Source organism: Urocampus carinirostris, chromosome 6 (assembly GCF_059441175.1).
Source record: "Urocampus carinirostris isolate Australia breed hairy pipefish chromosome 6, RoL_Ucar_1.0, whole genome shotgun sequence".
Taxonomy (NCBI): domain Eukaryota; kingdom Metazoa; phylum Chordata; class Actinopteri; order Syngnathiformes; family Syngnathidae; genus Urocampus; species Urocampus carinirostris.
In genome coordinates, this window is record NC_142354.1 from 292,501 (window position 1) to 306,814 (window position 14,314).

Genomic DNA, 14,314 nt, shown 5'->3' on the forward strand with positions numbered 1-14,314 from the left:
ATCTTGCTTGTGCGCATCAAAAGGTTGCCGTGACACCCCAAAGGGGGAAGAAATTTGACAATATAATAGTCAGTCGTGATTTTTTTCATGACAATCGTCTCCAAAAATTCCCAATCGTGACAGCCCTATATATATTATACCGTTTGTGTTCTTATTTAGGGAAGCAAGAATTACGTGGTGATCTAAGCCAAGCTGTTCATGTTGACAATTGCCTGCTGGTCTCTGAACTCAACGAGTGTTTAAAGGAACCACCTGCATACACACATCGAGATCACAGGTGACTCAACAGGTTGACTAGTTCCAAATAGTGGGCAAAACATATTCATATGATTGTGAATAAACCTTGCTTGTCATTTTTACAGTGCAATTCTTTACCTGAATGATGACTTTGAAGGAGGAGATTTTATTTTCACAGAATTAGATGCCAAGGAAGTCACGGTATTATTTAAGTTTGGTTTTAATTTAGACTGATTTAAGTTATACTAAAGTGCAGTTTATCTTGTATTTTTTTAAGGCTGTGGTGCGTCCAACATGTGGTCGTATGGTTGGATTTGGAGCAGGAAAAGAAAACCCCCATGGTGTGAGATCTGTCACAAAGGGGCAGAGGTGTGCCGTTGCAATGTGGTTTACTTTGGATCCGGATCATGAGGAAAAGGTAGAAGCTCCCACTTTTCTTTAAGATTAAATATTTATGGTCCAAAGTAGTCCTTAATACTTTGTTTAATGTTTCTTTGCAGGAAAGGATCCAAGCCCAGCATATGTTGGAGATGTTTTCCACTTCATTGATTCCAGCAATGGTCACACAGCCCAACATAGAGACAAACAAAGCAAAAGTAGATCAACGAAAGACGGTTCTGGAAGATCACATGAACAATGAAAAAGTAGCTGAAATTAAGAAAGGCGGCATTCAATCCATTCACTTTGATAGAAAAGAAACACCCAAAACAAAGGTGAAGCAGGTGGTTGAAAAAACCTCTAAACATGCTGTCCTGACAGATGCGAAAACGCCTTTGTCGACAGGCTCTCGGTATGGCAAGGATGAGTTTTAGTTTAATTTGACCAGAACATGTTTTAAATCAGGGGTCTCAGACATGCAGCCGGGGGCCAATTGCGGCCCCCCAGGATTATTATCAGGCCCGTGCCTTAATATGAAAGTTAAACGGACAGTGTGTATTATTTTCCCACTAGATGTCACCGTATTCTGCCGTGCAACAAATAACAAGTGTTAAAATCACAACCGAAGACGACAGAATACGGAGACTCAAAGTGATTTAAAGGCACCTTATTAGTTTTGAAAACAAGAAAGATAAAATAAATAAAACATAAAAGAAAAAGAAAATGAAGACAGAAGTAAAACTCAAGAAAGTCTGTCTTGGACTTATTTTTGGTTGCGCTACACATTACATGTAGTGGACAAATACAAAACACTGTCCCTTTAAACACAGCGCAATGTTTTTATCGGCAATGTTTTGGTGGAAAACCCCATTTGCTTCAGTGGCCCCCCAAATCAGTTAAGTCTGAGAACCCTTTTTTAAATGCTTGGTCCTCATTGAAAATTCATTTTTTTGTTTGCGGGGAAAAGGCTCGACCCAGCTCAGTTGAGTGCCTACATAACAAGCAACATTGAAACGTTCAAACCCTCTTTGGACAATACAATATTACCTCTCATTTTGCTTGTTAGTTCAGTTCATAGAGTACTATGTACTGAGGCTAGCCTGTGATACAGGTGACTGAATCGTGCATTTCTTCCATACATTTTCTTGTCACTACTCCTTCAGCTGTCCTGTCAAAAAAAGAAGCCAAAAGCTCCCCGACCCCAAAAATGGGTTGTTACATTTCACATAAATATACAAGACAACTTCAAGCATACCTCTCCTATCAAACTTCCAGGTAGTAAGTAATTCAGCGGCAACTTGCTTTGTTACCGTACATTATCTGGGCATGCAGACTTTTTGGGGGGGCAAGTGATAAGAGACGTTTTCGCACAATTTTGTATATGAGTCTTAAAGAACAATAAATATAATGTGAGCCTATGCTACGCAACATGTGTAATTTCCTAAACGAGATTGTAAAAAACTGTGAGGTGGTGTGTCTGACAAGCATGTAGTCTTGATCATTTTCCTTCACTAGATGTAGTTCCACCGAGGCCGGTGCCTATTTTTAATATGCAACTCTGGACAGATTCTTCCACTGCTGACAGTTCTTGGCCCATTTTTGGGTTTTGGAAAAGTCGTCACCAGTCAATTTCTTGATGTTGTAGGCCAAGTTCTTTACAAAAAAAACTTAGAAGTAACTATGGTAAAAACGGTCTTGGCACCCTTTGGCGAAAGAAAGTGTTACTTCAACTCACAACAGAATAGCGCGCACTCTTATTTCGATTTAACGTACTTATAAATCATGTGAGTCAACAAAATATGTTCATCCCACTTTTTCATTGGAGTCAAGTTACTTTTTCTATTTTGGCGAATTTCTGCCAATAGCACTGCATTGTCAGCCATGTAATGAGATACAAAAAGTCCAAATCAACTATTCTGTTATGGTTTGCATCTATTAGTTTTTAAAGTTCTATGAGCTTCACTTCACTAGCACAGGAAATCATGCGATACATTCAGAAATAAAATTGCGAGGGCACCTTTGGCGGAGTCAAGTCATGTTTTTTTGTACAGCCCTTAAACACAGAAAGTCTCAAGGAGCTGTACAGACTACCATTTCACCAGCCCCTGAATTGTAACCATAAAACTAAAACATACCATACGCACAAATGAGGGACGACCTTGGTCTTGTAGACAGATGGTAAATCCAAAAGAAAGAATATATTTTCAAAACATTCTCTCCAATTTTATTCACAAAGCACTTTTTCTCCATAATGCATTAACCATCATGTTGTCTTCATTTTAAGGATAATTTCCGCAATTGCGAAGTAAAATCAGGGCACCTTCGGCAAAGCGCTTTTTGTCACAATTGCATTAACTCTTGTGTTATCTTAATTTTAAGGACATTTGTGTACCATTTAATACAGCTCACATAGATATGTGAATAAAAACACCATTTCATGTTTCTACTGCAGGGACCTTTCTAGGAGAACACGCAAAATGACAACAAGACCAAATGTTCTATTACACTTTGATAGAACACGCTCAGTCTTTGTGACATTCACAAAATACCAGATAATGTCTTTTAGCACACATCTCTGACAAAATGCCAGCATATCTGTAATATCACGAAAGATGAATTTAAAGGGCTGCAAAAATGATTTTTTTCTCCTGCTCATCCATGCTCTCCTTCCATTGTCTTCCATACAACCTCCACTACATCAGCCAAAGCCCTGGAGGCTTCTTTTCTTCATCTTTTCTTGTTGCTAAAGCCCAAAAAACGTTCACCATAGTGTAAGACCTACTGCTCCCTGCCGCTGTGGTTTTGGCCGAAACTATGCTGGACAAAAATTAGCGGATACATCTGTACCATAACTGCTGCAACTACCCGTCAACCTCCGTGGCTCCATGCCCGTACAAACTGTCGTATTTTCCCGTACAAAAATACAAAATAATCGTACACCATATATATATTTTTTTTCGGAATGATGCATGATGGGAAATCCCCAGGCGGCAGACGAATGCGATTGACAAATTTGCGTTTTTCCGTACAGATTTCCTTGTACGTCGTACTCGTCTTAAAATGCATAAAAACGTACTTTGTACGGCAAAACCGTACAGATTGACAGGTATGCATTAAAAACTCTGCCTCTGTCTCATGACACGATTTGCATCAGAATAGATATCATGGGCACAAACGGACGACACCTGTGAACACATTCTATTCTGCAAACGAATAAAGGGGCAAACAACCCGAGAGGACATTTTTAATGTCATTAACATGTTTTTCACTAGAAACGCTATCAGCTGGAAATCCTGCAGCAGCGTCAGCACTGGTGCGGCTGCATCAATGATTGGCTGCGCGAAAGGGCTATTGCACAGACTAAATAATAAAATTGTGACCTCTAGTGGATGCACTGTGTGATACACAGGGAAGCACTAGCGTCCAAGAAAATGAGCCCTTTGTTGCATGATGTTTTGAACGACAGCATTAAAGTTATCAACCTTATCAAGTCAAGGCCACTTAACGCAGATTTGTTGTGCAGCCTCTGTGATATACAGGAGAAATCTGTGCAGCTGGATTTGGTGAGAAACCCACTTCTCTTGTCTGAAGCTAACAGAAGCAAGCTTCCTGTCACTCATCATGCTGTTAAATTCGGGTAAAATTTAATTTTAATGTAATATGACACTCATGTGTGACTCCATTTCCTGTTTATGTGCGACTTCTCAATAAACCACGCCTACTGACCAGATGTAGGCAGTTCGGCCCGGGCAGCCTGGCAAGATGGCGACTGGGCCGTACTCGCTTCATTCGCGAAGGAGATTAAAACTCAATGAGTGTTGGAATTAGTGTGTGAGGCGGAGCACCCTGAGTTGGGACAGAAAAGCTTTGGAGCAGGTGCTACCGTTTGCATCCACAAATTTATGTGAGGCATCCTTCTCGACAATGACACTGATCAGAACAAAGCAAAGAAACAGACTGTACCTGGAGAAGAGCTTGATCACTGCAGTTGCCTCCTTGCCACCAACAATGACAAAGATCCTCAGTGAGGTGCAAGCTCAAATTTCTCATCGTAATGTAGTGAGTACATTTTTTTCCTGTTCATAAATCACTGACTGTTACATGCTGTTAAATTCGGGTAAAATTTTCAATGCCAAGTAAGTCACATGCAATCTCTTTTTATCCTAAAAGAGTTAACGTTAATTATTATCTGTGAGCAAATCTTTATTTATGAAGTTATTTTTTGTTGTTGTATCAAATAATCCCAGCATAGAAAGGACTTTCACCTTCTTTATTTCAAATAACTCACTTTGTAATGGTTGGAACGACAGCGTCCCCTTTTGGACGTTCCCGTACGTAACAATTCACCATGTACCATAATAAAATCTGATAACATGAATTTTTTAATGTAATTACAACATCCAAGGCAATGTATGGATAAAATAATGTTCTCACCATACATAATGATGTCGAATGGATGGACGTTCTCAAGTACAGAATGTGATGCAAATTTCTCACTTCTTTGGCCTTCTAACCAGTTTAGCCACTTCAAACACCATCACCCGATACTGAGTATCAGATATCTGAGACCACCCCATTGAATCTATCTATCTAAATCAGTAGGCTGGTTTAGATATCATGATCCGGTCGAGTGACAGTGGTCCATATAAAGAGAATTGGCTAAGCGATAGCTGGTGTCTTTTTTCTCTTGCCAGCCTGCCTACCTTGTTCGTCTTGCACGAGGGCAGCGCCAAGTGGCCGTGCGGACCTGCTCTGCGGCCTGGAGTTCAGCACATTGGCCATATTTTGCGACCATCCAAAGCACGAGACCAAATGGCTCCACAACACAAGTAGGTGACAGGTATAGATTTAACTCCATGTTCTTGAAAACTCCCATTTAGTCTTCACACGTTGTTAGTTGAGCAAAAGGCTGAATAGCTTTGTTTGAGACCCACGCCGTAGTGGATAGAAATTGGTGACGTCAATTTGATTGCGCTTACGGCCATGAAAGGGTTTGGCAGACCCAGAGGGAAAATGGAGGAACTTCCTGTCGTGGTGAAGCTCCCATCATCCTTTGCGGTGCAATGTTGAAATTATAGTTGTCTCTGGCTGTATCAAATGTAAAGTTAGCTATTTTTAAATGTGTATTTCTCAGACTCCCATGTTATGAAATTAACTTGTTTAACCTGTCTTTATATTATATGCAAGTAATCATCACACACACACATAGTCATGTTTCAAAGATCAGTCTATTTCTACGTTTTCAGTCTAATTTAATTTTAATGTAATATGACACTCATGTGTGACTCCATTTCCTGTTTATGTGCGACTTCTCAATAAACCACGCCTACTGACCAGATGTAGGCAGTTCGGCCCGGGCAGCCTGGCAAGATGGCGACTGGGCCGTACTCGCTTCATTCGCGAAGGAGATTAAAACTCAATGAGTGCTTTTATCTGAATAATTTCGCCAGCAAAGAGTTTATATCTTTATAAACTCTGACACTAGACTCCACAATGTTGGGGTTTTCGCAAAAAAGTGAGTTTTGCCCCTTTCTGTTGTTTGTTGAGTTGCGTGGTTGATGGCAGCACCGTTCGTGAAACGCATGCCTTTGAGTTTTAAATATGGCCGCGCTCAATTAGTGTGATGAATGTCGTGTCCCTTTCATTACATTATATACCAATAACGGATAATGGATAATGAATAAAGAAGATAGAACAATAACCCTTAACCCCCCCCTAAAAAATGGTTTATCCACTATTAAGGGCAACCGAAACTCTGTCGCAAATGTGGTGAGCATGGGCATTTGGCTGAGGTATGTGATCAAATCTTTTGTAGAAAGTGCAGGACAATTGGACATTCCTTTGAGGAATGTATAAATAGCAGAAAATGCAACCTCTGTGGAGAAACGAACCACCTCTATAGAAACTGCCCGAAATCGTTTGCTAACAGATTGAAAGCTAGGAAGGCAGTTAACAAAGACAATGAAATGATGTCAGACAGCATAGATAATGAAGTGAATAAATGTAACAAAGACAATGAAATGAATAAAGATAACAAAGACAATGAAATTCAGATTCAGATTCAGATCTACTTTATTGTCATTCTAGTACACGTGTATACAGAACGAAATGTCGATACATCTGACCCGCACAGTTTCCTTGAATGTACAGATATAAATAAAATGTTGTATTGAGTTGGAGTATTGAGTCAAAAACTGAGTCGAAGACTGGGGTTTTTGACCAAAATGTAAGAAACTGTTGGGAGCAGATGCAGCCGCAGCCGTACAGGGCGCCGCCATTTTGGGTAAGAATAAAGTTATGGAAATACCAAATGAAAATGAACAAGAAATGAATACAGTTATGGAAATACCCAATGAATTTGATCAAGAAATGCGCAAAGAAAATGGACAAGACAAACAAATTGAAAATACAGATGTCCCTACCAAAACCCATGGAGGAGAGACCAGAGAATCAAATTTGAATCAGGAAGAACCTGGAAATTCTATTTCGATTTCTCATAAAATACCTGAATTTGGACAAGACAAACAAATAGAAAAGGCTGCCACTCAAAAAAAACATATCAATCAGGAAGGGCCTGGAAGAGAGTCCGAATTAGCAAATTTGTTTGCTACGCTATGTGATTTGGAGAAGACAAACAAGTCGAAAAGGCGAACGACTCTCCAAAAACCCATAAGGGCACTGGAAAGAGGGGTAAAAGTAAGACAAAATTGGGGGTGGTGAAAACACCGGAAACAAAGAGAAGAGATTTAGAAGAAAGCCGATTGCCGATGAAAAAGCCCACAAGGGAACTGTATGAAGTTGAGCCGGAGGAAGTCGGGGAGGGAAAAAATCTGACCCTTTGTGGGCAGGGAAGTAAGAGACCCCCTCGATAGGTCCTCTGGCTCACCCCCTAACCCAGAAAAAAGGGGAAGACCTGGAACCACAGACAGAGAGTCAGAGGATTCCAGGGTTTTCCCCAGGGAGTCTCCAAATGAGGTACTGCTCTTAAGTGATGTGTCTGACACAGGTGATACTCTCGATGATCACCAAAGAATGGACTCGGATCCCCCGGTTTTGTCTAAGTAGTTTAAATACTTTAACAACAATTATGAACATTACATTTTCTACTATCAATGTGAGAAGTGTGAGATCAAAGGTTAAGGCTCACAGTGTTTTATCGTTCTTAAAAACTATCAGAACGGATGTGTTTTTACTACAAGAATGCTGCATCCCCTTTCTAAAAAATTATAAACAGTGGGAAGAGATATGGCCATATCCGTCATTATGGAGTGGCTCGAATGAAAACCGTAACGATGGGGTAGCCATTTAAATAAACAACCCTCAACTCATCATAAAGGGGAGTACTGTGATGAGAGACGGACGCGCAATCTTAGCAAGACTTTCTTAAATAGGGAATGATTTTAACCTCATTAACATATACGGCCATGCCGACAGACAACTCAGGTTTGAACTCTTAGAGGACATCCAGTCGCATATGCTAGGCCATCAACCACTAAACGTGGGAGGAGACTTTAATTGCATCCTAAGTAGGAAGGATAGAAAGAGGAACGATGAGGAGTTTAAAGTAGATAAAACATCAACTTTATTACAAGACATGTGCCGGACATTTAAACTGGAGGACTGTTTCAAATCCATACATCCAGGAGAGGAAGGCTTCACCTGGTTCAGTAGTAACAATGCCAGAGCCTCTCGAATAGACTACATATTTACAAGGGGTTTAGCACAGAGTGATGCAAGATTAATTCCCTTTTTTTTTTTTCGGATCACTTGCTACTGTCCTGCTCTCTCTCATTTCCTTCAGGTATGACTGTTGGGAAGGGTCTGTGGAAGTTAAACTGCTCCCTGCTGGAGGATGAGGCTCTAGCCGCACAATACAGGGAGCTGTACAAAGACTGGCAGACCCTTCAAGACTCGTATGATTCACGAGCACAATGGTGGGAAATGACAAAGAAACGAACACAGACCTTTTTTAAAAATGCAGGGAAAAACAAGAAACTTAAAGAGATGAAACGCATGTCGGGACTACAAAGAAGACTCCAATGCTATTTCATCCTAACAGAAAAGGGGATAAACTTTAATGATGAAATCAAAGAGACCAAACAACAACTAAACGCTTTGGCGGAAATAAAGAGTAAAGGCATCATAATAAGAAGCAGAGAAAGAGAAATAGAAGAAGGGGAAAAATGTACACGCTACTTTTAAAAAAAAAATTATGAGCAAAAATGAGGGGCTTTTTAAACTTCAAAACAAAAAGGGGCAAATAACAAAGGAAAGTAGTGAAATAACCAAATTAGTCGAAGACTACTACAAAAAATTATTTGAAAAGAAAGAAACACATGAGAATGAAATGGGGCATGTATTAGATCATATTTCAAGATCAGTGCGTCAAGACCCCTTTTTAACATCGGACTTTACCCAAGACCAACTGAATGATTGCATAAAGACTATGAAAAAAGGCAAATCACCCGGGGAGGACGGGCTCAACCTCGAATTTTACCAGACTTTTTGGGATATTTTAGCACCAGATCTGATTACTGTTTTTAACGAATTTTCCAGTCGAGACAACATGCCAGACAGTTTCAGAATAGGGATAGTTACTCTATTGCACAAAAAAGGAGACAAAATTGACTTAAAACTGCCGACCCATAACGCTTTTATGGGTCTGCGAGCGGCGGGCCTAGGACGCAGCCATAAAGAAGAATCGTCTGCACCCACCCGGAGGGGGGAACCGGAGCTACACTGTGGGGGTCCCGGCAGCAACGGCCTGGGTTGTGGAAAGTAGAAGTAAGAAGGGAGAGGACCCACACAGAGGACTGGAAGGATGCTGCTTGGGAGGGTGGGATGGCAGAGCTATGCCCTTGCACAATAGTATTGCCCTTTACACGTTGGTTAACTACTGTTAAAAGATAATAACTGAATTTGTTTAATTGATGTTGAAAATGTCAGGAGAAAAATGTTAAAACGTCATATTGTCACGTCATATTGTCATATATAACAAAATTGTGAATATGCTTGATGGCTGTTGAGATTGTCGTGTTTGTTTTGCTGCTGTTGGTGTCGGTGGATTTGTTCAGACCAAAGACAATCGACTTTGGCCTGGACGGATCTATTGACACTAACAAAGATGTTATATAATGAAATTGTGAATATGCTTGATTGCTATTAAGATTTTCGAGAAGGGTTGTTCAAACCTCACATTGTGTTTGTTGTTAAAAACGTCATATTGAAATATAATATTGTGAATGTGCGTAATTGCTGTTGAGATTGTCATGATTGTTTTCTGTTATTAGTGTCAATAAATTTGTTCAAACCAAAAAAATTGTGAATGCACGTCGACAAAAATTGTTCAAACCTCATATTGTTAGAAAATGATATAATGAAATTGTGAATATGTTTAATTGCTGTTAAAAGTGTCGAGAAAAATTGTTCAAACCTCACATTGTTTATTTGCTGCTAAAAGTGGCAATAAAAATTGTTCAAACTAAAAACTATTGTGAATGCATTTAATTGCTGTTTAAAGTGTAGATAAAATTTGTTCAAACCTCATATTGTTAGAATATGATATAATGAAATTGTGAATGTGTTTAATTGCTGTTAAAAGTGTCGACAAAAATTGTTCTGTTGTGGTAAATACACTTGCATTTGTAGAATAGATTTGAATACATGTAGAAATTTAGAAAGACTTGCTTACAGTTGTGGGAAAAGGTCGGGTAGACATCCTTGAAGATACTCTTGGCAGACATTAAGTTTCCTTGAAGATAGCGTGCAAGGGACGGGACGCTCTGTACTTGATACGTGATACTGGACCGCCTTTTGAGGTGTAACCGAAGCTTAATCGTCACTACCAGCTTTAAAAACATTGTCATGTTCCCAGCTCTGTGAGATCTTCATTGACGCATCAATAAAGTGACATCTCCCTCCGAACGAGGCTGGCTCCTGTCCATTTTCCTTATCCACATATGAGAAGACTTTTCTCTCGATTATCGAACCTCCAATTTCTCCAACATTTCTCCCACGTTGGGCGCCATTTAATGTTGGAGAAATTGGAGGTTCGATAATCGAGAGAAAAGTCTTCTCATATGTGGATAAGGAAAATGGACAGGAGCCAGCCTCGTTCGGAGGGAGATGTCACTTTATTGATGCGTCAATGAAGATCTCACAGAGCTGGGAACATGACAATGTTTTTAAAGCTGGTAGTGACGATTAAGCTTCGGTTACACCCCAAAAGGCGGTCCTGTATCACGTATCAAGTACAGAGCGTCCCGTCCCTTGCACGCTATCTTCAAGGAAACTTAATGTCTGCCAAGAGTATCTTCAAGGATGTCTACCCGACCTTTTCCCACAACTGTAAGCAAGTCTTTCTAAATTTCTACATGTATGCAAATCTATTCTACAAATGCAAGTGTATTTACCACAACAGTTCAAACCTCATATTGTTAGAAAACGATATACAGTGGGACCTCGCTACTTCGCGGTTCGACGTTCGCGGCTTCAGAACTTTGCGGTCTGTAAAGGTAATTTATTTTATTTTTTTTAATTTTCGGGGGGAGGGGGCCGCTGCTTCGCAGATTTTCACTTTTTGCGGGTTTTTTCGGCGGAACGTTAGCGGACGCGGGATAAGGCGGCTGGCTGGATGGGACGGGGGGGGGTGGGGGTGGGAGTTGGCGTAGGTCATTCCCGGGCCACGCGACGGAGCAAGTTCTACGGACGCGGCATCACCCTAATAAGGATAAGCGGTGCAGATAATGAGATGAGAATTTATTTATTTTTCTTTTTTTTGAAGGGGCGTCGTTACTTCACAGATTTTCACTTTTAGCTGGTGGTTTTGGTCCCCATTAACCGGGTCTAAAAAATAATAATTAAAAAAAAAAAAGAATTTATTTTTATTTTTATTTATTTGTTTATTTGAAGGGTCGTCGCTACTTCGCAGATTTTCACTCTTGGCGGGTGGTTTTGTTCCCCATTAACCGGGTCTAAAAATTAATAATTAAAAAAAAAAAAAAGATAAATAAATTAAAAAAAAAAAAATTTTGTTTGAAAGTGCGCCGCTACTTCGCGGATTTTCACTCATCGTGGGTGGTTTTGGTCCCTATTAACCGCGATATCTGAGGTCTTACTGTAATGAAATTGTGAATATGTTTAATTGCTGTTAAAAGTGTCAATAAAAATTGTTTAAACCTCACATTGTTTATTTGCTGTTAAAAGTGGCAATAAAAATTGTTAAAACTCAATGTACGTGCGCTTCTCGGCCTTATGTGTCTTTGGTGTGATTAAGGGTGAGTATGTTGCGCTATCGCCTCTGTTAGAATTGAGAGCTTTGCCTTGTGGCTCTGGTTTCAATCTGCATTAAGAGATATATTGAACACTTGTATATTACATCCTTTCTGTCTGCGATATATCGTCTTCTTATTAGCTAGAAGGAAAAAGTAAAGCGGCCGAGTCCCGCCATGGCTGGGCAAAAATGTCAAGGCTGGATTTTTCGGGGAGGTTTGTTCAAAAGTGTCTGAAATTTAAACCGGAGGAGATATATTGCATTATAACCATGCCTTTTGCCAAGGGCTTTGATGTGAGTTTCGCAACGGCGGTTCTTTTGCGCGAGTTTTGGGATCACTTTGAGGGGGTGAGGCCCCAGTTTTCCGGATTTACAGTGGAGAAGCTGACTGACAATGCTAATAAGACAGTCATTGTCAGAATGCTCAATGAAGTGGAGAATGCAGACGGCATCTGTTTTCGGTTGAGCAGAAAATGCACGATAAAAAACCAGGCTATGAGGGTGAAGGATGAAGACGGCATTTGGAATTGTGCCTGGAGGGTACCCATCCAACAATGGCAAGACCCTCAGGGCTACCAGGGACTGAAACACCCCCCGTCGATGATAGTCCTGGGGTAAAACCGAGGCTATATCCACTATCAAGGACAACCCAAACTCTGCCGCAAATGTGGTGAGCATGGGCATCTGGCTGAGGTATGTGATCGAATTATTTGTGGAAAGTGCAGGACAATTGGACATTCTTTTGAGGAGCGTACCAATGGCAGAAAGTGCAACCCCTGTGGAGAAACGAACCACCTCTATAGGAACTGCCCGAAATCATTTGCTAACAAGTTGAAAGCTGGGAAGGAAGGTAACAAAGAAAGTGCAGGACAATTAAAGATTCTTTTGAGGAGTGTACCAATGGCAGAAAGTGCAACCTCTGTGGAGAAACGAACCACCTCTATAGGAACTGCCCGAAATCATTTGCTAACAAGTTGAAAGCTGGGAAGGAAGGTAACAAAGAAAGTGCAGGACAATTAAAGATTATTTTGAGGAGTGTACCAATGGCAGAAAGTGCAACCTCTGTGGAGAAACGAACCACCTCTATAGGAACTGCCCGAAATTGTTTGCTAACAAGTTGAAAGCTGGGAAGGAAGGTAACAAAGACAATGAAATGAAAAAAGATAAAAAAGACAATGAAATTAATAAAGATATGGAAATGCCCAAAGAAAATGGACAATAAATGCACAAAGAAAATGGACAAGACAAACAAATTGAAAATGCAGATGGCCCTCCCAAAACCCCTAGTCAGGAGGGACCTGGAGGAGAGGCCAAAAAATCAAATTTGAATTTTCCTCCACTACCTGACTTTAGACAACACAAAAAAATCGAAAAGGCCAATGTCTCTCCAAAAACCCCTATTAGTGAGGCCAAAAAAAACTGTCCGTCCGAAAACCCCTATTAAAAATGTGAATGTCCCTCCCAAAACCTATTAGTCAGGAAGGACCTGGAGGAGAGGCAGAAAAATCAAAATTGTATTTTCCTCCACTACCGGAATTTGAACAAGACAAACAAATCAAAAAGGCTAATGTCCCTCCCAAAACCCATTAGTGAGGCCAAAAAAATCCAACTTGAGTTTCCCTCCACTACCTGCCATGGGAAATAGGGGTAAAAATAGGACAAAATTGGGGGTGGTGAACACACCGGAAACAAAGATTAGAGATTTAGAGGAAAACCGATTGCCGATGAAAACGTCCACAAGGGAACTGTATGAAGTTGAGCCACAGGAAGCCGGGGAAGGAAAAAATGTGATCCCTTGTGGGCAGGGAAGCAAGAGACTTGCCCCCGACAGATCCTCTGGCCCACCCCCTAACCCAGAAAAGAGGGGAGGACAAGGAACCACAGACAGAGAGTCAGAGGATTCCAGAGTTTTCCCCAGTGGGTCTCCAAATGAGGTACCGTTCTTAAGTGGTGCTTTGTGCCCTAATCAGGAGTCCGACACAGTTAACACTCTCAATGACCACCAGAGAATGGACTCGGATCCCCTGGTTTTGCCAAAGTAATTTGTATATTTTAACAACACTTATGAACATTACCTTCTCTACTATCAATGTGAGAAGTGTGAGATCAAAGGTTAAAGCTCACAGCGTTTTATCGATTTTAAAAACCATCAGAATGGAGGTGTTTTTACTACAAGAATGCTGCATCCCCTTTTTAAAAAATTATAAACAGTGGGAAGAGATTTGGCCATACCCTTCATTATGGAGTGGCTCGAATGAAAACCGTAACGATGGGGTGGCCATTTTAATAAACAACCCTCGACTCATCATAAAGGGGAGCACTGTGATGAAAGACGTACGTGCAATCTTAGCAAGACTTTCCTATATAGGGCACGATTTTAACCTCATTAACACCATTATTCCGGAGATCCTGGTGGAGAAATTCTCA

At 40.6% G+C, this 14,314-nt stretch overlaps 1 protein-coding gene and 1 long non-coding RNA gene across 4 annotated transcripts in view; both read left to right on the top strand.

Moving 5' to 3' along the window:
* Positions 1 to 2,043, top strand: part of p3h1 (prolyl 3-hydroxylase 1) — a 71,814-nt gene extending 69,771 nt beyond the window's left edge. For both annotated transcript variants that reach the window (XM_088337366.1, XM_088337367.1), the window contains exons 12-15: positions 160 to 277; positions 363 to 438; positions 515 to 655; positions 738 to 2,043. In XM_088337366.1, coding sequence (XP_088193492.1) covers positions 160 to 277; positions 363 to 438; positions 515 to 655; positions 738 to 1,049 — 647 coding nt within the window. In that variant the 3' untranslated portion in view covers positions 1,050 to 2,043. The remainder of the gene's footprint in view (positions 1 to 159; positions 278 to 362; positions 439 to 514; positions 656 to 737) is intronic.
* A 1,849-nt stretch (positions 2,044 to 3,892) lies between these two features.
* LOC148363468 (uncharacterized) overlaps positions 3,893 to 14,314 on the top strand; it is a 36,274-nt gene continuing 25,852 nt past the window's right edge. The window contains exons 1-3 of one of the 2 annotated variants that reach the window (XR_015850652.1): positions 3,893 to 4,674; positions 5,310 to 5,444; positions 8,417 to 10,587. This is a non-coding gene — a long non-coding RNA (uncharacterized LOC148363468). Of the gene's footprint in view, positions 4,675 to 5,309; positions 5,445 to 8,416; positions 10,588 to 14,314 lie in introns of those variants that run through there. The other variant, XR_015850653.1, reaches the window with a different exon arrangement.